The 25,409-nt window shown below is 31.6% G+C and overlaps 2 protein-coding genes and 2 long non-coding RNA genes across 4 annotated transcripts; 1 reads left to right on the forward strand and 3 right to left on the reverse strand.

The window, feature by feature from the left end:
- Window positions 1-204: 204 nt before the first annotated feature.
- Window positions 205-5,093, forward strand: LOC105321270 (R3H domain-containing protein 4). Its single transcript, XM_034457887.2, has 7 exons — window positions 205-368; window positions 1,297-1,457; window positions 1,785-1,900; window positions 2,427-2,583; window positions 3,219-3,304; window positions 3,541-3,682; window positions 3,929-5,093. The coding sequence occupies exons 1-7, from the start codon at window positions 307-309 to the stop codon at window positions 4,033-4,035; spliced, it is 831 nt and encodes a 276-aa protein (XP_034313778.2). The 5' UTR covers window positions 205-306; the 3' UTR covers window positions 4,036-5,093.
- Window positions 5,094-7,715: 2,622 nt separating this feature from the next.
- On the reverse strand, window positions 7,716-18,127 carry LOC117684696 (beta-1,4-galactosyltransferase 4). Its single transcript, XM_066067121.1, has 8 exons — window positions 17,832-18,127; window positions 17,285-17,403; window positions 15,650-15,727; window positions 15,066-15,295; window positions 9,147-9,337; window positions 8,892-9,014; window positions 8,039-8,134; window positions 7,716-7,866 (listed from the first exon to the last, which is right to left on the reverse strand). The coding sequence occupies exons 2-8, from the start codon at window positions 17,397-17,399 to the stop codon at window positions 7,740-7,742; spliced, it is 960 nt and encodes a 319-aa protein (XP_065923193.1). The 5' UTR covers window positions 17,400-17,403; window positions 17,832-18,127; the 3' UTR covers window positions 7,716-7,739.
- Window positions 11,510-13,124, reverse strand: LOC105326559 (uncharacterized). Its single transcript, XR_010707951.1, has 2 exons — window positions 12,319-13,124; window positions 11,510-12,095 (listed from the first exon to the last, which is right to left on the reverse strand). It is a non-coding gene; the product is annotated as an uncharacterized lncRNA (long non-coding RNA).
- Window positions 18,128-20,405: 2,278 nt separating the features above from the next.
- LOC136270109 (uncharacterized) lies at window positions 20,406-22,102 on the reverse strand. Its single transcript, XR_010707812.1, has 3 exons — window positions 21,520-22,102; window positions 21,340-21,406; window positions 20,406-21,192 (listed from the first exon to the last, which is right to left on the reverse strand). It is a non-coding gene; the product is annotated as an uncharacterized lncRNA (long non-coding RNA).
- Between the last annotated feature and the right edge of the window lie 3,307 nt (window positions 22,103-25,409).

The raw sequence follows: 25,409 nt of genomic DNA on the forward strand, positions 1-25,409 counted from the left end.
TGGACATTTATGGATATTCTGTTTTATGTATGAGTGCATTATATGTTTATGTACTGTGCAATGGAATCCATTTTTTTTTCGCCATGGATAAGACGTATTAAGCGTATAGTTAAGCGTTCCCGTGTTGGTTAGTCTGAATCTGCATCAGTTTTTTTTTTAAAATCGGGATCTGTAGAAGCCATTTCGATCGGGTTTGATATTTTGGAGTATTGGGCCTTCGTGACGCAATATTTGGTTCCGTCGTCGAAACAGATTGACAGTTTGTTTATCAACAGAGGTGAAATTTGCATCTAATTCTCGTTGATAATGGGGGTTACAAAGAATAAAAGAAACCTGTTTTACTTTGGAATCATAGAGGACGAGCTTGAGTAAGTAAAAAGAGTGAAAGTTTCCTGGTTTTCGCGACTATAACGTATAGTACAATCATATAAATTGAAGAGAACAAATTAATTAATCGTTTAAAAAGTACACTTATGTAGTTTAACAATTCTGCAATTTTTTTTTATAAGAAATATTGCATGTAGATGTTTGCACTTTGATCTTAGATCAATGCATATAGTCTGTCGACCAGGATGAACTGTCGACCTTGTCCCTGACCTATTTATTTCGATTTGTGTTGAAAGTGTCCAAGATAAAAACAAATTCTTGTCAAGGCCATAATAATAAATTTTGTAGATTTTTTTTCTTGCTGTATAAAGTGTCAGTGGTCTTGAAAGGCCAATCTCTTTCTTCCACCCCCCCCCCCCCCAGAAGGTAACTTGTGTTTATTTTTAGACATACAACTTCTACAAGAGAACTTGTTTCCAAAAATATTTGAAAATGTAGATTATTAGTGTATTCAAACAGGGTGAGTGTAAAATCTCATTGAAATTAATGGAGATCATATGATTTACAATGTACATCAGACCTATATTGAAATGATTTCAGTAAAATGTCCAGGGCCACAAATTTCGAAAACCTTTATCACTTGCACCTAGGCCATGGTCTTTTTTTAAAAGATTACTCATTATTACCTTGATTACATTTTTAATAACAAAATTATTTAGATAAAACAAACAAAATTACTATTTTCACTTAGAATTAACGAAGAAACTTCTTCCCCAAATCAAAGAAACATAAGGAACATTAAGTCTAAAATAAGTACCTAATTGGAGAATTAAGTTTTCAAGGAGAACTGGCATCAGTAGGCCTATATCCTTATACAATATGTGCAAATCATCAGGAAAAAAACCGTGGTAAAAATTAAAATCAATCTAGTGTTTTCTCTGGTTAAAATGCAGAAATTCTCCTTTTCAGACATCTGGAAGATAATCTGGAAAGTGAAGATGAAGAGGTTGCAGAAAGGCAGAGGAAGCTTAGAAAAGGGAGAAGAGCTGGATACCATGGCTCATCAAGCAGTATAAACGCTATGGGCAGGAAAAGAATGGGAGCCAACAAAGCCCGACGTGTTGAAAACTGTAGGTTTATTGTCATGAAAAGACGATAGATATGCTCTTGATTTTGTAATGATATAACACAATGTACATGTATAAGAAATATTTTGATAGGGAATGAGGTCAAATATATTCAGATTATGTCACATTTTATTATCAAAAGAGAATAAAATTTCATGATTCAAGAATTCAGAATTAATGTTGCAATGATATTTTTTGTTTCTGCTTTTGTTTTGGAAATAGACTGACAAGAGAATGATATGTTTCTTAGTGATTATAAATAAACACAACAATACATCGTAGTCACTACTTCAGAGAGAAAGATCTATTGATACACTAACTGTGTTTCAGTGAGACATCTGTTGGCTTTGGCTGAAAAAGAGGACTCGATTGACCTTGATTTTGATATTTTTGAGCCAAGCATGTCAGCATTTGCAGAATTGTTCAACGAAAAAGAAAAAATGCAGGTAACCGAGGATATCGAAGATAAAAAATGATTAATTCTAATTAGAACCCAGAAAGTATGCTAAATATGTTTTATAGCTCCTTTTAAGATATCTTGATACATACAGAAATAAAACCTACTATTAAAACCAGACAAAACGTATTCATACATGTATCCAATTTTTTAAAGTTTTGCTACAATCATTTTGCTTTGATTGAAAAATGCAAAATGCATATTAAGTCCTTGAACAAATGGTCACAGCACATGTTGCTAAGCATCATTTCATTACTTAGAAATAAGGCATAACATCCAATGTATTATAACTAAAAGGTTATTTTTAGTTTCTATAGAGCTGTGAATTACAATCAATTCTGTATCTGTAAATCCGTAAGAAATAAAGGTAAACATACTTAGTGGATGTAGATATAATATATTAAGCACTGGCCATTTCATTATTTAAAAATTCAGTAAGGTATCATAATATCCGTTGTAATGTAACTGAACAGTTTGTATTAGGATCATCGGAAGGTGGTTCTGTATGCTTGCAGGTATGGAATGAATTTGTGAACAGCTCAGAGGAAGAGCAGGAAAGAATCATCAGTGGAAGATCTCTTCCAGACACCATCCTGGAAGAAGAAGAGGAAGGAGAAGAAGGCTTCCAGATGGTCGATAGAATGCAGGGTGATAAATCAGACAAAAGAAAATGTAAGAGGAAATTAAGAAAGTATCAGAAAAGAAATACAGAAGGTTCCATACTATAAGAAAAGTAATAGAGTGGTCTTCTTCCTTTAGTAATATCGAATCTATGTTTCATATTGCCAGTATTTGATAAATTGGAATAAGGACTTTTAAACTATAGAGTCCAATACATACCATATATAGAATATACAGATGATTAAGTTTTCTAGAAGATGTACAGAATTTCATTTTTCTTAGTATTAGAGTAAGCTTATACGATAGTTACATGTAGTGTAGGTACAGCAAAACTCGGTTATAACGAAGTCACTGGGACCTAAGAAATTACTTCGTTATATCCGTAATTCGTTATAACCGTATAAGAAATTCATTAAATTTAGACAGCTGGGGATCCAAGATGTCTTCGCTATATCCGTGAATTTGCAATATCCGTGTTTGTACTAAACGAGTTTTACTGTATCTACATATATATACATGTACAATTAAATACATGTAATATTATATTTGTTTTATCAGAATTCTTTTTTACCTACCCAACTTTAATATCATGTTTTACACAAAGTTGCATGCCATCATACCTCATATCGAAGAATTGTTTCTTTTGATTAATTGGTCAATATCTGATTTCAAACAAATTATTCTAGATCATCCATCTTATTCTGCTGAGGAATGCTTTCAAAGGATTGACAAGAAAATCAGAGTCCATTTGAAGAAGAAACATGTACCACTAGTATGTTCTTTATCAACAATCTAATAAAATGCTTCCATAAATACAATGAAAATATTTAGGGGTATAGCTTGAAGTGTTTTATCACATTTAAGATAAATATACATATTAATGAATATAATGAATTGATACAATTAAATGAAAATTTGAAAAAAAAATTAAAATTTTGTTAAAAAAAAATTTAAAATAATAAAATGAATATGATAGATCAGTGGTTTGATGAAGTGAGATTTTTGTAGGAATTGCTGTCCAAACTTGAGGAGAATGTGATCGAGTTCTTCCAAGCCTGGCCTGACTCTGTGTATGTCCAGTGCTTGAATGGTGGATTTGAGAGAATGATGATGCATGGAGTGTGTCAGTACCTTGATCTTCAGTCAAAAAGTAAGACATTGAAAGTGTTGGTATCCTCAGGTTTCTTCACTGTAGTAATTTTTACTAGTGTCTTAAATAGTAATTAGCACCAATATTGAAGTAAAATTTTTCCATTCTTTAATTACCTGTACTATCATATGTTCAAAATTTTTTAGGAGAAGTGAAGTTTTATCATGCATTGCATTTTAAAATTTTTTAACAGTATCTTAAAATTGTACGAGAGACACTTACATAATAAGTTTTGTTTTTATTAAGGTATAGAAAACAATGGGCAAAGGCAAACACAGGTAGAAAACTTTCATCCTGTATTCATCCCACCCACAATCTTACTGTCATCTTACCTCCAGAGATCATTGTCATGACAACCAGTCAACAGAAAAAATTCCCTGTTCATTGTGTTTTAGGTTATTTGGTATTCTTCTTGTGTTTTGTATTGTTCTTTTGAAAGTACCGGTATATGGACATTATTTGAGCTTGAAATTTTTGAAATTTTATTTTTCAATTTTTAATATCTAGAATATTAACTGGGCATTTCCAATGCTTTACTAATTTGTCAAAAATTTAGGTGACATGTGAAATACAGAGTTTAGAATTTGTTGTTAATGTATGTAAATTGTTTACTTTATCTTTGACAAAATGACTTGTGACAACCAAGCTGAATTGTTTCCCCTTGTTTAAGGATAACTTTGAAAATGGAAAAAACAAGATTTAAATAATGATTTCATTAATATAACACAAGAACAAAACAAGGTTCAAACTTTTTTATTTTGAACTTTGCATTTTGGTTTGGACTCAACTAAGTCAATTTTTTTCTGAAGCATTATAAAATGTCAAAATTAATTCTAAAGGAATAAGGCATTCAAATTGGAAGATTAAATTTGAAAATTTGAGCTTTAATTGAGTCTATGTCCCATTGAAAAACGTGTTAAATTTGAATTTTTAACAATTTCAATATTTGCTTTATTTATGAGGATATTTTGAATATGCATGTATATATTTTTGGAGACCTTAATGAATGAATTTAGGATATCTAATTCCTGATATTAAAGTGTAAGTAGGTGTTTTGGTGCAAATTGATTAGTGCCTATCTATGCAACGTTAATGTGCAAACTTTTTTTTATATTCTTTGCATAAAAAAGATAAATTATTTAGCCACATAAAATTATTGCGGTTTCATTGCGTTTTAGCAAGAATATTAAAACTTGTATGTCTTCTTGAAATCTTCGTTTAATAAAATACAATTAACAAAATGTACAGTCAATAAATGAATAGTTTAATTAACAGGATACAGTTAACATTAATTTTTTGTTAAAAAATTAACAGATCTTCAACTCGATAAGAGCAACTAAGAATGCATGTATTTTGCCATGAATAAATTGAAAATTTGCAATTCCGTAAAATTATTAAATTTTAAATTTAACCTTGTGTTTTGTTTTATTTTGATTTTACAAACTCAAGGAGTGCAACGAATTTTAATTTGGGTGAAGTAATATACAATTATTTAATGCTTGAGCAGTCGATAGACCCGAATATTTTTCCCGAGGTGCAGGGAACAGCTCAGTATGATCTATTGCCCGAGGCCAACCCGAATATTTTTCCCGAGGTGCAGGGAACAGCTCGGTATGATCTATTACCCGAGGCCAACGGCCTCGGGCAATAGATCATACTGAGCTGTTCCCTGCACCTCGGGAAAAATATTCGGGTCTATTGACTGCTCAAGCATTAAATAATTGTATACTATTGAATTGACTAATATTTAAACAATAAAATGCTTTCTTTGGTGATTCACGCTGGATATGAATGGTGACGACATTGCAGAAAAAACACAAAACCCGTTAGCCGGTTACTAGTATTTAATTTTCCATCGCTCTGATCGCTACTGTCATAACTCGCATGAATCATCAAAGAAATCATTTTATTGTTTATGTTTACATTTTTCTTTTAAGAAATTGATAAATTGATGGTAAAAAGTAAGAAAGATCCACCAAATTGCTGTTTATGTACATCAGTACGTTAGCTAAAAGAAACAGCCAAATCGTATTCTATTAGGATTTGATTCTGATTACTATTACTAGTATTTCATGTGGTCCGTGATTTTTCCTAGGTTGCGGGAGGCTTCGACCAACGGGCCGTATGATTTCAGTCCTGTCAGTTTCTATAGAGCTTTAAATTAACTATAAGTTTTCATAAGAAATAGAGGGAATCATACTCTGAAGATGTAAATAAATACTTTCTCTGCAGAAAGTCGGCGTTTTTATCGTAAATGCGCTACTTTTCTATGTGCACTGGCAGTCATATTTTATGAAACTGTCCTATTTATATTTACAGTGCATTTTTTTATGCTTCGTGTGGATATTTCGATAAAAAACGCATTTAAAAGAAGTTAATTTGTAAATGTGTTATATTTTAGATCTGCACTGTCAAGCAATCAGTTATAGGGATTGTAGAATACACGAACTTGAATCACAATCCAGATGGTATCTAAATGAAAGATGGTTAAATGGACAAGCCCATCACCAATTTTGTGTTGAAATACTTCCTCAAAGTCGTACTTTTTTAAACCTTAAAAAAAAAATATGAAAAAATAAGGAAATTAAAAGTAATATTAATTGAAGTTATGGGTATATACCTCCCCCCCCCCCCCCCCCCTCCACCCCCCGGGAATAAGATTTTCATGATTTTGAAATTTCATTTTTTTTGGTTTTGGTCTTTGGTCAAGATTTTTTGAATGAGTGCCATGTTGTAAATTTTAAATTTTCTGGATGGGTGTAAATGAGGGTTTTGTCGCGTTTTCAATTGTTTTTTATGGTTTTATATTATATTTGAAGGTTAGCTTATTTATAGCTTTTTCTGATCTGTTTTTCCACCAAATAGTTTGGGTTTCACATAACGTCATAGATCCTTCGGAGTCGCTACACTTTGTGAGAAATTGCTCCTAATATGATGGGCTTTTTGTAGGGATGCAAATTATGTAGCTGCAGGTCTGTAGCTCCCTGTATAATTCGGCTGGACGGTCTGGGAGCTGCAGTTCTTTACGTTTTAAAAAGTTTCAGTTTACCACGCACAAAAACAAAAACAAGGTCAGTTGATGTATCTTAGAACTAAGAATATGATGCCCCCAAGATCTTTTTTTTTAGCTCACTTGTCCGCATCAGTCACGCCGTCTGTTTGTCCATCTGTAATTTTTTTTTTTTACATTTTTGACTTCTTCTCCAGAACCACTGGGCCAATTTGGACCAAACTAGGCACAAAGCATCATCGGGTGAAGGAGATTCACGTTTCTAGAAAAACTGTTACTATAATGAAAGCAACCTTAGAAGTGTAGATTCAAGTTTGTCAAAATCTTGATCTTCGGGGGCAAGGTGGAGCTAGTTTAGAGGATCGAATTTTACATTGGGAATTTTTAAAAAAAATATTTTCAACTCGCACGCTATGATGGTATTTCTTATATCCAAGCATATTGGCATATTTTTTTTATTATTAATTCTTTAGAGCGTGGCCCCTTGACAATTCTTCGGCTACACAAGGGACTCAAATTTTTATGTAGGTTTAGATGTTTAAGATCTTCATGAAAACTGCTATGTTCAATATGTGATATGGCTATGATATCGCCCTGTTACAAAAGGGGCTCAATATTTAACATGAGAATATCCGAAGAAAAATTTGAAATCTTTTTATATAGGATCTATTCTACTGCATTGTCCAGATAGTTTGTATAATTATGACTCCATAAAGCTGATTTTATTATAGCAATTGTTGCTCAGGCGAGCGATGTGACCCATAGGCCTCTTGCTGCATTTATATTGTTTTACTAGAAATTCCCAGAATATATGAGAAAATTTGCAAGATTACAGTTACTTAGAAGAGTTTAATATTAAAAAAATTCGAAAGAGATACAAGAACTTGTGTTCGGGTGATCGATATGGCCAATGGGCCTCTGGTTTATTCACGTGTGCACTTCATGTTGTCAGAATTCTAAAAATATTGACTCACTTAGTCACTATAGGATATTTCTTTATAATGATTGAATTCATACACACGCTTTCATAAAAAAGTTTTATATTCGCTATTTAGAGATTTTTACAGACACATGAATGTACAATTTTTTGTTTGTCTTTTGTAGTGTTTCATATTTCAGAGTGTTCAGTCCATCTTTCCACATACGTTCTTTACCTTTGCTTACTATTTCATGCCTGAAAAATAATAAGACAGTTTTTATAATGCAAAACTTGTAGCGTATCTTGAGTATGAATAAAATAACATTCGTAATTATAGATAGATAGATAGATAGATAGATAGATAGATAGATAGATACATGTAGATAGATAGATAGATATTTGGATGGATTGATGAAGACAAATAAACCTCTGTGGATTTGCTACTGCTGGTTTGTGTTCCAGAGAGGAATATCTCCCGACATCGTTTATTGTTCTATATATGGACATTTTCGACCACATTACTCTGAAAAAAGTATACATTAATTAAAGTAAGAGTTAATACTTTGACCAGGAAGCGTATACTCCTCACTAATGCCCAACATTGACCCTAGCATAAATTTATTATACTTAATTACTAGCTTTATAAATCCCAACGAAACGACATATGATCACATCTTTAATAAAAAGAAATGAAAAGTAACATTGAATATTCCATGTTCAAACATTGAAGGTTGCTTCATTCTGAATCTCACAAACCCGAGCCTTCAGTTGTGAAGAATTTTTTTCTACATAATTCTACGTATACATTTTTGAGAAAAAAAATGAATTTAACAAACTATTTATTTTGTATCTTTTTTTTTAATTTAAAGTTCTTGCATAAATTCAATCACTATCCAGTTTAAAACTTTGAAAAACCATAATGGCTACCATCTTCCGTAAAAATTTTACATTTTTTTTGTATGTTCCTTTGAAAAATAAGGAGAATAACTTACAAATGCTTTATTTTTACAAAATTTATTTAACTCATTTGCTCTGGCGTTTGACTGCTTGGATAAATGAAATGAAGTTCATGTAGCAGTAGACTGATTTTTGTTGAACGTCATTTTGTTACACGTGGACGACACTTCACATTTCCCCTTAAATATTTTTCGTCACTAACGTCACACGAGGTTGAGCATAGCTGCCAGTGATGCTAATTTATATCACCAAAAGTGTACGTTTAACTTGTACACAGCTTTCCCTTTTCAATGGAATTTTATTCATTGATTAATATAACAAACCTGTTATAAAAATCGTCATCTTCACCGCCCCAACCAAAGAAGCTATTTGAAAATCCATTGATTGCTTCATATTGTTCTCTTGTCAAGGCCGAAACACCACCAAAATATGACGTATATGGCAACCTAAATAAGAACAATATTTTAAATAAACAATGCTTAGACATTTTCTTTTTTCAATAGCCAATAAAAATTACAAAAAATTCCTGTATTTCAGATGGTAGTCAATTTACAATTTCTAATCGCATTTATAGTAACCTGTATTGCCATTTCTCGGAGGCAACAGCTAAATGTTTTGGTTGGTCAACAGGGCAGGTGTAGATGTTGTGGTCGTTTTCCGGGAGAAGATCCACATCGTGAAGCACAAAGCAGTCGTAGTCTGAGTCTTTGAGAGCTTCTTTAAATCCAACATTAAACAGGAAACCTCTATTGAACTCCAGGCCTTTCGCCTGAAAATTATATATATATATATATATATATATATATATATATATATATATATATATATATATATATATAATTATATATATATATATATATATATATATATATATATATATATATATATATATATATATATATATATATATATATATATATATATATGCTTACTGCAATTGCTAAATTTATAAACTCGAAGGAATGGGTAAGATTTCCATCTATATTTCAAGGAATTCTTTGACATTTAGAGAATTTTAAAACTAATGCTAAAATTACAATTACTGTTCATTAATATCGGTATGAATACAATATCATTGTTTTTGTAAATGGTTCTAAATTCAATTGATTAGTTTTCAAAATGTCGATATTTTTTTCGAATTGTGCAAATACACAATGCATGCGACTGAAAATCTCTCTCTCTCTTTAAAATAATATGTAAACGGTGTGACCGTTGGACCGAGCGCAGATTTAACACAGTGCAGTTTGATTTTTGTATAATAAAATCTATTTAAATCGCACAAAGTAGGATCCGCCAGCATGGTTGCCTACTCAAATCATTCGTCAAAGTTAAACTAAACGTCGCGTGCTCAGTCTACATTATGACGTCATATTTCAGACGTAAAACGTTCGAGTTTTGTCTTCGGAAATAGCCGAAGAGAGTAACGTGATTCCGAATTTTTTTAAATTTCTTCTTTCATTGTTCATCAATTTAATTCATATGAATGCCAATGTAATAAAATTTAATACTTTATTCAGAATCCAAAAGATCCGTTTCTTGACGTTTAATGTTTTTATTTTCCATCTGATAATTTGATAAGACATACATAGAACAAGTCGTGTTTCTTGATTGAAGCACTATTGGAACTTTTCTGGTATCCTTTTTAATTTCTTTTAATTCAAATTACCTTCTATTGAAGCACTGGACTTATTTAATCGAGTTATGGGGCAATAAACATCGATAAGTACCACTCAATCAATGATCGAACTAACTTTTTAAAAACAAAATGGCTGCCAAGATGGCGGCGCCCAGAGCTGGAAGAATTTTTTTTTGGCCTTAGTACCCCTGATTCAACTTTCATTTTTCACTGATTTTTTCATATATACGTGTTACCATTAATCCTCGCTTCGCGAGGCGGGCTTCGCCCGCCTCTCGCTGCGCTCGGTATAAACCTGAAATGGAGCACTAAATAAACACTATAAAGTAAAGACAAGGCTCGTTTAAAAGGGATCTTTCACATAAATATTGCTGAAATTGTAGTCATTGCAAAATACATGCAATTTTGTTTGAAAAGTATGCAAACAAGAACAGGACAATGCCTTTTTAATCACTCAGAACAGCTATCGAACTACATAGCTACAAATTTATTTTGAAGATTTAAAAATCGGAAAAAATATGAAAGAGGTTCATTGATGTCCTCTCTACATCCATGTGTTGAGAAAATTTTTCAATTTTGCTCATTTAAATGGTAGCTTTGCCTCCAAATAGGGTACCCTATTTTTATCAGTCGGCATGGGATCTATTTTTAGAACAAGAAAAATCCAGTACATACTTAGAACTCCTGTGTCTATGGAGACACATTGACGTTATATTTTCATAGTAAAAAAATGATATAGATCTCTATACCTGTCCCATGTTTGTTTTATGGGGATTTTTTTTGTTCTATAAATATAAATTAGAATAAGTTCTTTTTAGAAGTGGGATAGGGGAAAAAAGCGATTGTCTTAAATCAAAAAAAGTATACATCATATTTCAATGAAACTATTCTTGCAATGTACCTCCATAGACACAGATAAATATATCTTGTGATTTTTTAGACCCATCTTAGGAATAGGGTTCCTTACTCTGAGACAAAGTTACAACCTAAATTAGCAAAATTCAAACTTTTTCTTAACAAATGGTTTGTAGAGAGGATACCAATGAACTCCCTTCATATTTTTTTTCGATTTTTAAATCTTCAAAATAATGTTGTAGCTGCGCAGTTCGACAGCTGTTCTGGATGATTAAAAAGGCATTGTTCTGTTCTTGTATGCATCCTTTTCAAACAAAATGGCATGTAGGACTTCATATTCATTGCTTTTATATCTTTTGGCAAAATTTTTGGCCAGTGTCACAATTTGTGTTAAAAGGCCTGGAAATTCCCTCGTTTATAAACTGAACTTTGAAAAGATAAAGAGGCAGAACCGTGAAAATAACTTTATTTACAGTGTGAAGAAAAAATATCAAGCTAAAGCATACAATCCTCTCTAAACACACATACACTCATACATTCAATTCACACACGCAAATAGCTGAAAAATCACACAACGCATTCGCACAAACAATATTAACAAAAAAAACTAACCCCCTAAATACCCCCCAACATATATAAACAAAATAAATAACCCGACTTTGGCTGATGTCACTTATGAATACCAAGTCCGGACAATGCTTTTGAGAAGTTATATTTTAATAAATAATTTCACCCGCAGCAGGTACGTGCACAGTTGAGACCACAATTCTTGTTCATCATTGGTGGTAAGGGTACATCACACGTTCATTTATATCGCATAAACTGGTACACGTGCGTAGACACACTGTCATGTAAACCAAACCTTTCGTCACGGATGTTACTGGACTATATCACCAGCTCATATAGTGCCCGTGCGTCCGCGTGTGTCACATGTCCCACGTTGACTATGGGTCCACTATGGTTAGCTTGTCGTTGTCCTGCACCCACGGATGATACCGTCATGTATATAACCAACCACACCCACTCAGCTAGTCACCTAAAATTCAATTCATTGTCGGGTCCTCAGTGAAAATTACACTACACTGTTCAAAACACACATTAGATTCAACCGTCGGGCTACCATATTTTAAATTCTTATACAAACAAACAAAAATGTCATAAAAAACTTAGCAAAGGACAATATAGATATATAGACAATATAGATACTTAAGTATGCGCATTCTAAATTGAAATGATAATGAAAAATACTTCTCACTTACTGCTGTTCTTTCTCAACACGGTTTATCGTACTTTCACCACACAGGAATTCTATTCAAACACTCCACACAGGATTAGACATAGGCCACACAGGTCCTAAGACATATTGTCAAACTCCACGAAGGTTCATACAGAAGGACACACCTTCTCTCATCAACGACCTGGCCGGAACTACTAGTAACTCATGCACGAAAACCGGTCTAACAAACAATGACTAGCTGACCGTGGCACTCTATGGAGCGCCGTTACTCACAAAAATTAATAGACTAATAAAACTTTAATTGAACATATATAAAAAATTGTGACAGCCAGTTTCGGGCTGAAACAAGTAAGCTCAAGAAATGTTTACATTCTTATCCTCAAATGTACAAGATGGCCGCATTCCCCCTTAAGTTGCCTCTTTTTTTATCATGGGATATGAATTTGTTTACTCTGGACTTCAATAATTCACAAATCTTTATACAGTTTCTTGTTTGCTATGCAGCGTTTGTAAAGGGAACACTTTATTGCTGACATTAATGTTGCTGTAAACTTTTTTAAGATCGATGTCTGATTACGACTGTTAAGAGAAAGCAAACATTCAAATACATATACATGTATGTATATGGATGCAAAAAAACGTTTTATTTTCTTAACTTATGGAATGTGTCGTTCTGACTTTTGTCAACAATTTTACCGAATTAATAAACATTTCATTGAATACTTATTTTAAAAAAATTATTAGTAGACTGTCGAACAAAATGATTTAATAATAACTGTTTAGATATCATTCTTTACATGTTTTCGTTAAATTATTTTTCAAAGTACAGAAACAAACAAATAATTCTATGAATAGTTAGTTAGAAGCAACTTATCACATTTGTTTAAGTATTATTGATACCAACTGGATTATCCCATACTCGGTACGTAATGCAAAAGAATATTTTTTCTATGGTTGAATTCAGTTTGTTTTTCAAAATGTGCTTTGTTTTTCAAAATTTACTTTCAAATCCATAGGTCATTTACTATTCATATTAATTCTACGTTTGAATATTTTCAAAAACTTCGTGCTCATATATTTAATCTTGCTTAACCAAACACTCGATCTGAGTATAGTTTGAAAGTGTTGTACAGAAAAACAGGAGATGTTTGTGAAACACTTATGCCCCCTCCCGTGGAAACCTCTGCGAAGAAAATGAACGGATACTGCAGGTCCAAGGGGCATACCTCTGTCAAAAATTGCTCGATCGTACCCAAAATCAAATTTGACCTAGAAATTCTTATGATAAATCTATATACCAAATTTTATTTTAGTATGTGTAACTAGATATTATTATGATCAGAGATGGGACAATTACATTCAAAAGTAATTAATTGAATTACAATTACTTGCTAAAAACCTTCAATTAAATTACCATTACCAGAACAAGGATTTTTAAAAATATAATCAATTAAATTACAATTACTTTGCAAATATAATAAATAAATTACACATTACATTTGAGAAAAATACATTTATTGAATTAACGCAGATATGACATGTACAAAATTTGTCGTGAAAATTTATTAATGATTTAGCTACAACACCTACACATGTTAACACTTTCATTTAATAGTTATTAATTGTTCAGTATCCATGTCCCTTAACCTAAACCTATCATGTGTTCAAGTCTTTTCTTGAACAATGAAAGAAAGCATTTATCTCCTTTAAATCCTTTCTTTATACATTGGATAGATACAGGTTAGTTAAATCTGTGGTAGAGAGCAGACTATAATTGTTATCAAAACAAAATTCACACCCATTGGTCTATTTGTCATTAAGGAAACCCACCAAGACAAAAACTTAAAAACCATACTGAGGCCAGAGCTCTAGATCAAACTGGCAATTAAAAACTATGACGTAATAGTTTATACAATTCAAAAAAATATTGATTTTATTTGTAAAAGAAACAATATTTTTAAAACAAATACAATTCATAATTGAAAACAATAATTATTCCAATTAAATAATTAGGTAAAAGAGCATATTATCAAAATTAATATTTGGTCCCTAACAAATTGATAAATATTTCAAACATTGGTATTCATATTTTGCATAATTTTAAGGAACTTATGATTAGATAGTGAATCAGTGAAAAGGTTAGAAAGCTACTTGTAAATTTGGTAATAGTTAAATACATTAAAGTAATCTTGCTAATTTAATCTTGTATTTGTATTGTTTTATACTTTTGGACTAATGAAAGTGTGAGGTACAATGGATAGTGGACAGCTTTATTATTCATATACGTACATCAGTGTGTAATTGAAAGTAATTCAAAAGTAATTTGAATTACATGCCTTTTTTGAGAGTAATTAATTAAATTACCATTACATATAATTGAAAAATAGATCAATTACACATTACTTTCAATTACATCAAAATTAATTACACTCAATTACCATTACCCTATCCCTGATTATGTAAACTATATTTAATTTCCTATCAGTATGTACATCCGCTGCGGAAAAAAAAATGAACGGAAACTGTTCGTGGACCGATCGACCGACCGACTGACAGACAGCAGCAATGCAATATGTCCCCCTTTCTTCAAAGAGGGGATCGGGAGGGTGCATTACAACGTCTGGTTGAACGAGATTGGTTCACTATAGCTCTGCAGATACACATGACTACTTGAAACTTTAATATTACTTTCAAGCAGCCTGTAAAAAGCATTAAGCTTCCATCTTTCAACCACACAATCATGGCACCGTTTCATATAAACATAGTTACCTGTTCTACAACGTAAATTGCATATTCCAGTTGCTGTTTCATAAGAAAGGCGTGTATGTGGTTCAGAAAAATAGTTAGATGACTTTCCCTGTCTCGAAATGGAATGAGGATGGCGACTTTCTGACGAGCCGTACAATCATCAGGTTTATAACGACCGTCTTTCACCATGCTATATTTTCTTTCACAAGCTTCCCATGTCTGCCTAGTTTTGTCTATCTTTAAACTTCCAACTATTGCACAACATAATAAAATTGAGAAAGATAAATTGTGCCAACAAGGTTAATATGGCGTATATTTAATGATTAAAAGTTTTTGCATGTTACTATGACAAGAAGTTAACTTTTCTGCAAACTGCTTAGGGCGTAACGACCATATTAATTTTTCGACTCGAAAAAATACAATCAAATGCTTTAAATAATTTTGCATAAAATTTGGCAGGTGTTGTGCTTTTTATCTGTTCAAAATAACAAGAGAAACCTAAACCAATTAAAATACAGGATATTTTATCTTTTAATCGTTTTCATGTACTTTTTTTAATGGTGTTTGCATGATTACTTGTGAAATGAAATGAAATATACATGTACCTAAGTTAAGTGGAATAAGTGGACATTTTTTATGTCTCCCCTTTGCTTTCTTTGTCACTGTTATAGTTTTGTTCTCTCCTACAAAGTTTCCAAAACTTATTTTTAGATAAAAGCTACATAAATAAAACATACATATAAACCAAGTAGATATTAAGTCTTAATCAAGGACAGATCAAAATTCAATGCTGCAACTGTAATTACATATACATGTAGATTTAAAAGACCTGACATTTTTGCTAACAAAAGATGTAAAGATCATTATATTATTATCAATTCATTTTTAAAAATTCGTTACCTTATTTGTCTGAAATGTATATTTCTTTTAAGTCGTCAATAGAAGAATAGATTTAGAAGGAATATATATTACAATAGTCTATGAGTTTGAATGTTTGTACATCTTTTTGCCTTCGATATTGTTCGATTCTACCTTTATGCCAGAATTGAAGCATATTTTTGATGTCATAAAGCTTTTAAGGTTATGAATGTTTGTTTATATTATTTGTGAATATTTTAAGTGGAAACCAATAATACCATGGTAATGATTTTAAAGATTAAATCATTATTGTTATATTAAGATAATCCAATCCTCTTGAAAAGGGACCCGAAAGAACTATAGGTTTTATCAAATAGGTGTAGATTTTAAAGATTAAACTTTTGGAAGTATTTTTAATGTTTTTACATTCAAATAAAATACATATTATATGCAGTTCTCGCGTATTTATAAATTGTTGCATAAGATAAAAGAAAGGAGGAAATAATATGTTTGTGAAGCAGTATTGTTCATACGTGATGGTAAAGGTTAACGTTACTCTTCTTTAAAAAATCTATGTTTCACCAATGAAAATTTTAAGCTGTTGAAGTTTTCTGTCGTGAATTTTTGTGAAGTTGTGGTTAGCCCGGTAGCATGCCACTCAGCTTTCTAGTGAAATACTACCAAACTTTCACGAACTTATCTTGTATCTAATTTTATTGTAAAATGTAAATTGAAAGGTCAAAGTTTTTAAAAATCCATACGGTGAATTCAGAGGAAAGCTCAGTTCGTTACACTCGCTCAAGTTCAAGCTGAATAAAAACTCCAAAACTAAACAAAAGTTCAACAAGTTATATTTAAGTTAAGGAAATAAACGGTTCATGGTATTCCAATCAAAACCAATTCTCGGAGTTCCGAGAGAACAACTTATTAACGTGTGGAGATTCCAGCACAGGCAGTCCGATATAATTCGGTGTACAAAATCGACACTAACGTGCGGAAATCCAGCACAGCTAGTCCGATATCACACACACTCCACTAACGTGCGGGGTTCCAGCACAGTTAGCACAACCGTTCTCTTCCAGATCTTAAACCATTCTCTCTTACACTTTTTTTTGACTGGCATCGCCTTTTTATGACAAAGGGATAGTAACTGCATGCCAGAAAAGTATACATTCGCACCGTTACGATAATGTCACACTTCTATTGCCCAACAATTATATAATTTGCCTGGAGATTAAGTAAAGAATATAAGTTTAGAAATGTAACATATGCACACACAGTTCTAATTGTTTGTGTTTTAGCTGAAGCTACTCTAGCATAAAATGGATAATTAATTTTGATCAATGAACCAGGAACCAGGAAGCAGTACTTAATGCACATACTTTTTGATAATTGATGCGTAATGTTGTTTCTCCTATACAAATTCATCCACACACAGATAACGAGCAGTTGAATGGTGATGAAAGCGTACAGCAGGAATCTGTTGGTAATGGACATTGTACTGCAGAGACAAAACAATCACATAAAAATAGGACGAGCTAGTGTGCTCTATATTACTTTCGATAAACTATTTTATTTACTTTGCAAATTGATAATTTAAATTAATGGAATATAACATCATAAGAAAATGGTTTTTGATAATTTATACTAGACATGTAAATGTTTTCAGTAAGTTCATATTTGCAAACATGAGTAAAATTTTAATATTATATAATAATAATGCTAGCAATAATACTTCAACTTATACGAGTTTATTAATTTATTTACTGAATTATTCACTTAATTAAATCAAAACGTTCTTTATTAGCCATTGTATTCGCGCATTTGAAACAGATACCACGAAAAGTCGTTATTACAAATTAATAAATGAAATTATATACAAAATGTATTTTCAAGAAGTCTGTAAACTGATATTAAAGCATACTTTACCTCAGATGTTTTAATATTTATCCAATGTCGATAGATAATGACCACGGAGCAGTTCTGGATAGTAAAACTACAATACATTACACGGAACAGGAAGGAAAAAATTATGTTACAAACAAGATGCATACTAATTATATATAAAAGAACATAATTAAAAGGGAGAGTATTAAACCTCCATAGGACATGAATCATGTTTGACTTCCTTGCAACATCTTGTCTGCATACTACGTGTACATTAATCTTAAATAGGGAAGCTGTCAATTGATTTAAACGATTAGTTCAAAACATACATCTTGGTACGGTAAACAACTTGGTATATTGTAAATTCTCATTTGATTGAGTAAAACTGATAGAGAACCGTTTAAAAAATGTTACCATAGCTGCCGCTAAGAATTACTGAAACAGTTTTTTACGAATGTTTTTTAATGGTCGTAATTGGTATTTATCTACTTTTTATATCTATCTCTATCAATGTCAATGCAATATACCTTTATTTATAAAAAAAAGTTGCTATGGTAACAAGATCTAGAAATAAGGGAAAATAAGATGATTTTGTTTTTTTCTGATTTTAGAGAATTTAAGATTTTTTTTTGTACTTGTTAAAAATCTGCATAAAATTTCATAATATACTACAAAAAAAAACTCTGATGTGTTGTTGCGATAGATAACCCCCCCCCCCCCCCCGAAATTCTTTACTTTTTGAAAAGCAATTAATTTTAGCAAAATTCATTTTTTTCAAAATGAATTAAATTTGAGGACATACTTGGTTTTTTCTCAAAAAATTATTATAAGTAATGTTTAATATTTGAATAATACCAATACAAAAATATCTCAAACTATTAGAATTTTCCTTCTTTTCAGTTTGTTTCCATAGCAACGGCTGTGAAGTTTCATTTTGAAGGTCTTTATTGCACAATGTGTAAAAAAAAATCAAGATTTATCTTATTTTTTTATTGAATGAAAAAATCATATTTCGAGAATTATGTGTTTAATTACCAGGGAAACACAAAATTTGCGTTTCTCAAGATCTATAAATGTTTTTCTTTCTTTCGGAAAAAATGATAATTTTTTTCCCATAGTTTTTTCTACCTTGGAAACAACAAATTTGCCATCACTTATAATAATTACTTGAATAGGCATTAAAATGCCATTTTGACAATTGCTCACCTTTTGATTCTTACATAGAATTGATCTTAAATATTTTGTTGGTGTGATACCAGGCACGTAGCATCAGCAGAAACGATCCGATTGAATTCTAAATACCTTGATTTTGAACATACATTTCACTTTCTAGTTCAGAGCGAGTGAAGCGTGGTTTGATAGCTGTTGCGTGGTCGAGAAATTAAGATGAGTGTAAAGGATTTTGAAGTGAAATTTTTAGGAAAAAACGCAATTGACGTTAAAAGTAAATTAAATCTCGATTGCACAATGGACATTGTACTTCCGTGTGAACATTCGTATCTAGTTCCTCAGCAAAACAGGCGACTCAAACCGTCGAAATCACGATGCCAAAATAGATGAGCTTCAATGTGAAATGATTTGTGTTTGGGAGGCAGAATGCACCACAGAATACACGTAACTGGAACAGCACTGGAAAAGGGATTGGAAAATTTTGGCATCTAAAAAGCTTCACATATATAGTACAGCAGTGGGAAGAGGGTCATGCAGTGTACTTTGGAATTTCAATTTGTTGAACACGTTTATATGTACATTGATGGTTAAGAAAATGAATGACACAAGTTATTCAATAATATCATGTATTCAATACTATCAGCATACTGTTGTCTTTTTCACAACTGAATTACATATAAAAAAATATCTTACTTTATCAAGAATCCATTAACTTATTTTGTACTTATATTTTGTAGAATATAATCTGATTTTTCCGATCACAACACTTTGGTTTTGCTGAATCCGTTTCAGCACTCTTTTAAACAGTTGACGTCGTAAACGACAGCTTTAGGTCAAGATCTAGTAAACGAAAGATGCCTATTGTTTTATGAAATTCAGGATATACAATCTCTCAAAGATGCTCCACAACAATAGCTTTATTTGACAGGGTGTACCGGGGCTTAATGAAAAATCATTTTTTTAACAGTTATTTTACATGTAAAATGAACGAAATAAGTAGCAAATCTCGGAGTTTTCAATATAGGTATTAGTTTACTTTTTCCGTGGCTTGATAAAGAGTGTGAAGAAACTTTTTTATTTCCTACTTATTTCCTTTAAAATAAGGTTTACGGATCGAATGCATTTCTGTTGTATTTTTAAGAATTGTACCAAAGTTAGAGCCATTTTGTTAACTAGACCAGTCTTAACCAGAGGGGACTTAAAGATATGTATAAAGATATCAATGGCCTTAAAGCAACAAATAAAGCTGTCAGGTGTTTAGGTATTTTTATAGGACATGACAATATTACTTATTAGGTTTGATACTGACTCTTTACAGAAATTTGTGGGGTCGGTAAAGTCCATAGAAGGCTCGGCTCCGCCTCGCCTTCTATGGACTTTACCGACCCCACAAATTTCTGTAAAGAGTCATTATCAAACCTAATAAGTGTTTTTTTTTGTCGAGGACCTAAAGTTTTATATGTAAACAAACAAAATATCATCTAACAATTGAATTCATTTAATAGACATAGCTCAACAATGTTCAATAAACAAACAAATTTTCATTAAAATAACAATTAAATTTATCTAATGAACGTTAAAATCTCAACAGTGATAAACAGTTTTTAACATTTTTGTTTTGAAGAAAAACAGCCACATTTATTTTTGATTAATTGTAAGTTGATGTATGGTAACAGAGCAATTGCTGAACATGGAGGCTGGTTAAAGGCTGGTCTTATTTACAGAAATTGATTGGGTACATGTGATTTCCTGACCCTCAAAATCATTAAACAGCTCATTCATATTAATGTCGGTCAGCTCAAGATCAACATTTTGAATTTCCTGGAGAGTCTTATTTTGGTGACGGACAGCGCAAGCTAGTGATGCGGGCCGAGGCAGAATAGCAGGCTTGTTTAAGTCTGGCAGCGCTAGCGCTGGCATTGAAGGCAGGATGTTCCTGGTTAAAGAGTCGCCCATCATCATTTTTTCATCATCACTGACTCTTTGGTACACACTCAAGCTTTGAACCGATGTATGCCCTGTGACTACCATTACCTGTGACGGACCAAACATGGACTTTGACAAAATGGACGCACCGGTTGCTCTAATTGAATGGTTGGTATAGATTTTAGAAAGGCCAGCTGCTTTACTAATTCGGCTTAGAAATGTGCTGAGTTTTTTTTCACCAACCCGTGCGTTATAAAACCAAACACTGTCCGAGTCAACAAACGATTCTAGTGGTCGTTGCCATAGTCTGAAAAAAAGATTCGACGTGTTAATCAGGATGAATTTGCATTACTTTTTATTTTTATGAAACGTGTATTGAGTGTGTTAATTTATAATTTAAACAAATATATACTTTTGATCTATAAATCTATTTTGTTTATTTTTTTACACTTACTTGTCACACTCTGGATGCAACTTTGATATATACATCTCATAGGAGAGTACTGGGCAAAAAATGGATCCTAAAAATATGATTTAATATCCATGAAGAAAGAACACTTAATAACAGTTTGGTGTACATTATTTGAATATGATATTTTTTATAATTCAAAACAAAGATGAACAGTTCATCTACCTGGCACTTCTGGCATTATTCCTGAAGACGATTCTTTGTCAATTTTATGGTTTTTCGTTAGCTCGTCCACTACCTTTTTCACGTACTTTCGGCCAGTTTTGTCATCGGTGAAAACTTTGAAAGTGTTTTTTGTCATCCCGTGCATATTCATTGCCCCTGCGACAGAAGAACATCCGTACATCAAACTGAACTTTGTTGAACAGTCCTTGTGGAGTATTTATGGAGAGGTGCATGCTTGTGTACAGTTTCTGTATATCAGGCTCTGAAATGATGGGGTAGTGCTGAACATCCCCTTTTCCGACACGTTTTGTCTCAGCAAGAACAGCTTTAAAACAAGTATTACTGTCAGTAAAAGCAGGGTCCTTGATTATGTCATATTTCTTGTTGAATGGCGGACTTTTCAGGTGTCGGTTTAGTCCGTGACGAATGCCCTCAAGTGAGTTTACCTTATAGTGACTGCCATCCACTTTCCTGAGATCCATATAAAAATGGCCAAGGCATTCGTCCAGTTTCACGTTGTCAAATGCTTCAAAATCCACCGATTCTCCTTTTTGTTGTAAATATTCTTTAAACAATTTTCTGAATTGAGCTTAATTCTCTTATTTTTTCGCTCCTCGTCCGTCGTCTGCACGAACCTGCAGCTGGATGCCATTGTGCGAAATATTATTACGTCACGGGTAAAGGGGGGGATCACTCTAAATATTTTGGGGCTTAAAAATTAAAGGTATGGTGGACCGTTTGTGTAAAAAATCATCTCAACTAATGTTACGTCCGCCATGTTGCCGTATAAATTTTGACGTTTGCTGTGTAAAGAGATTTATAAGGCAATCACGTGACGCGATTCGTCCAATGACGTCGAGACATTCTAGTCCGAGGCAAAACAAAGAAAATTGTTACAATAAAAAATGGATGAAAATATATCACGACATTGAAAAGTTATTTGAATCGTGGAAACGTAGAAAACTAACGGTGTTTGGTAAATCATGTATAATCAAAACATTAGCAACTTTAAAACTAGTTTATATTGCATCTTTAGTGTGTATACCAGATAAAGAATATATCCGTAAGGTCCAAAGACTCTTATTTAATTTCATATGGGACAAATCTGAAAGAATCAAACGAAGTACCTTGATAGGCGATGTAACAGATGGAGGTTTATCTATTATTATAATAGATATTGAAAGTAAGTTCAAGGCTTTAAAGGGACTTGGACACGATTTGACTTGATATTTTCAAATTTTATTTTTCCATTTTTCAATGTTTTTTCTGATAAATAAAGAAGTTTATAATGCTATGCCAAAATTTGAAAGTCAAATTTCAAGTTATAAGCAAGATACAGAGTTCCTAATATTTTGTTTTGTAAACAAAGCTCGAATATTGCCATTTTTTTACATATGTGTTGTATTGGTGTAAGTCTCAATCAAATGTATCTTTCTTTTGCTGATAATAGTATCTATGAAAATATTGAATTAGTTTAGATTGTTTTTTACATGTCATTTTGTCTAAGAAATGTCTACATTACAATTTTTGTAAACAACTTTAAGACCAGAGCTTTGTTTACATAACAATCAATTCTTACCTCTGTATCTCGTTTGTAACTTGATTTTAACATTCAATATTTTGGTAAATCATTTAAAATGCACCAGTAAACCATTTTATACATAAAAAATAAAAATAAAATGTTTGATCTCAAATCGTGTCCAAGTCCCTTTAAAAGCAGCGTGGATACCGCGATTGTTATCTTCTAAGGGCACTTTATTTGAAATCTAAAGCTAATTAAATCTTAATTACGTCTTACATATTTCTGAAACTAATTTAAATGCACTGGATAGATTAGGCAAATTTCCAATTCTACAATTTTCCACTTCTACAAACAAATTCTAATATAATATATATAATAACAATATCAAAATAAAAGTAGAAACATTATTTCAACAACTGGGTTTACAGTAATATACTTTACTAAAAAGACTGATAACGGGAATAATAAAACACTACAAGTGCTTTCAACTGTTATTAAGAAAAAGTTTAACTGGCTTTAATTTGTGAATATAAAACTAAAGGTCATTATTATCAGTAATAAAACCATTGTTTAAAAAATAAAATTTGACAATTGTAAAATATTTGAACAGTAAAAATGAAATGAAATTTCATTTCGCAACAGGGGTGTCATGCCTAAATGGTATAAAATGCCAATTCTTATAGAAACTTCATACACAGGAAATTTGTTAAACCGTATAATCAAACTAAACTTTCTCAAAAGTTTGCAATTCAAATGTATGGAAAAATATATACTTGAGAAAAATCAAAGATATAAATGAAAATGAAATAGCTGAATTTAATTACAAAATGCTACATAATATTCTCTGCAACAATGCATATTTAAGTAAATGGATAAGGGGCAAGGGGGTAACTGTAATATACGCAAAACAATTGAAAACGCTAAGCATTTATTATTTAAATGTAAAACTGTTAAACATATTTGGAGAAAACTAGGATCCTTTTCAATAATCGATATAAAATGGAAACATATTATTTTAGTCTTTTATTTAGAACCCCCCCCCCCCCCTTCACACACACACACACACACACACACAAAATTGAGTTTTTGAATTTATTAATTTCTTTAATTGCTCATAAAATATATAAATACAAAATGTACTATAGAATTGAATCTCTGCAAAAACTGAAATAGATGTGTGTAAAAGTGTCAAAAATGTCTTATTCATTATTCTTCTATATTTCCGTCTTATGAAATGTAAAAGTGTCAAAAATGTTCTTATTCAATATTCTTCTATGTTACATCTTATGAAAAGTGACAATCAACGTCTTTTCTCAAATTTTGCTGATATATTGTGATATATACATGTATTTACATGTTTTGTTTTTATTTTGTAAATTTATAAAGTAATTAGCTACTTTGAGAGAACAGTCTCAAGTAGCATCGCCGACTGGGGAGTGTTTGGACTTTTTGTGTTTTAAGGACCCTGGTGGACCATCACTGTCAAATTATATACCAGTACTTATATTTGATACTTACACAATGCAATACTATGGTTAAAATATGATTTATCCAATAGATGTATATTCAATGTTTGAAAACAAAATATATTCTACATGATATACAAGCTATCTATGTATTAATCGTCAAATATAGATTTAAGTTTTTCTAGCTTATTCCTGTATCGTTTATGTATTATTGTTATCTGTATAAAAACTGAATACCGAGAAATCGGAAAAGTACTGTCTTTTGTTTCATATATTTAAACATCATTGGTACTTGATGATTACCAATTTGTTTTTATTTTGTCTCAATCAAGCTTTGCTTATTAATAATCAACGTAAATCCATTTAAAAAATCCGGAAATCATCTGAATTTTTTGGATTTTACAATCTTGCGCATGCACATTACATTCACAATAAATCACGGGAGGCTCTTTAGTTTATGATTCCATAATATCACATTTGCATGAATAAACTCAGAAACGATAATACAAATACGTGTTAATTTTCATTGAAAAGAACTATATATGATATTAGTCAAATTTGGCCCCCGTAATTCGCTATCTTTAAAATGATTCAGGTACATTAATTTGTTGTGTTATTTGATAAAAGAGTTGCCATAAAGTATGTTTTCACCTATTTATTTGATTTGTATGTACTCACTGGCAGAATATGACGTCAGAAGTGATGCTATTTTTAAAATTCAATCAAAATCAGTAAAAAATTGACATATTTCTTATCTTTTTTCGAATGGGATATATAGAGCGACTCTTTGAACAAGAACGAACTTTTTGTCACTTATGAGTATTGGAGAGATACATCTTTGGTGAAAATATTTTGTTTGTTCAAGCAGTCGCACAATGTTTCCTTAAAGAAAAACTGTTTCA

Source organism: Magallana gigas, chromosome 7, assembly GCF_963853765.1.
Source record: "Magallana gigas chromosome 7, xbMagGiga1.1, whole genome shotgun sequence".
Taxonomy (NCBI): Eukaryota; Metazoa; Mollusca; class Bivalvia; order Ostreida; family Ostreidae; genus Magallana; species Magallana gigas.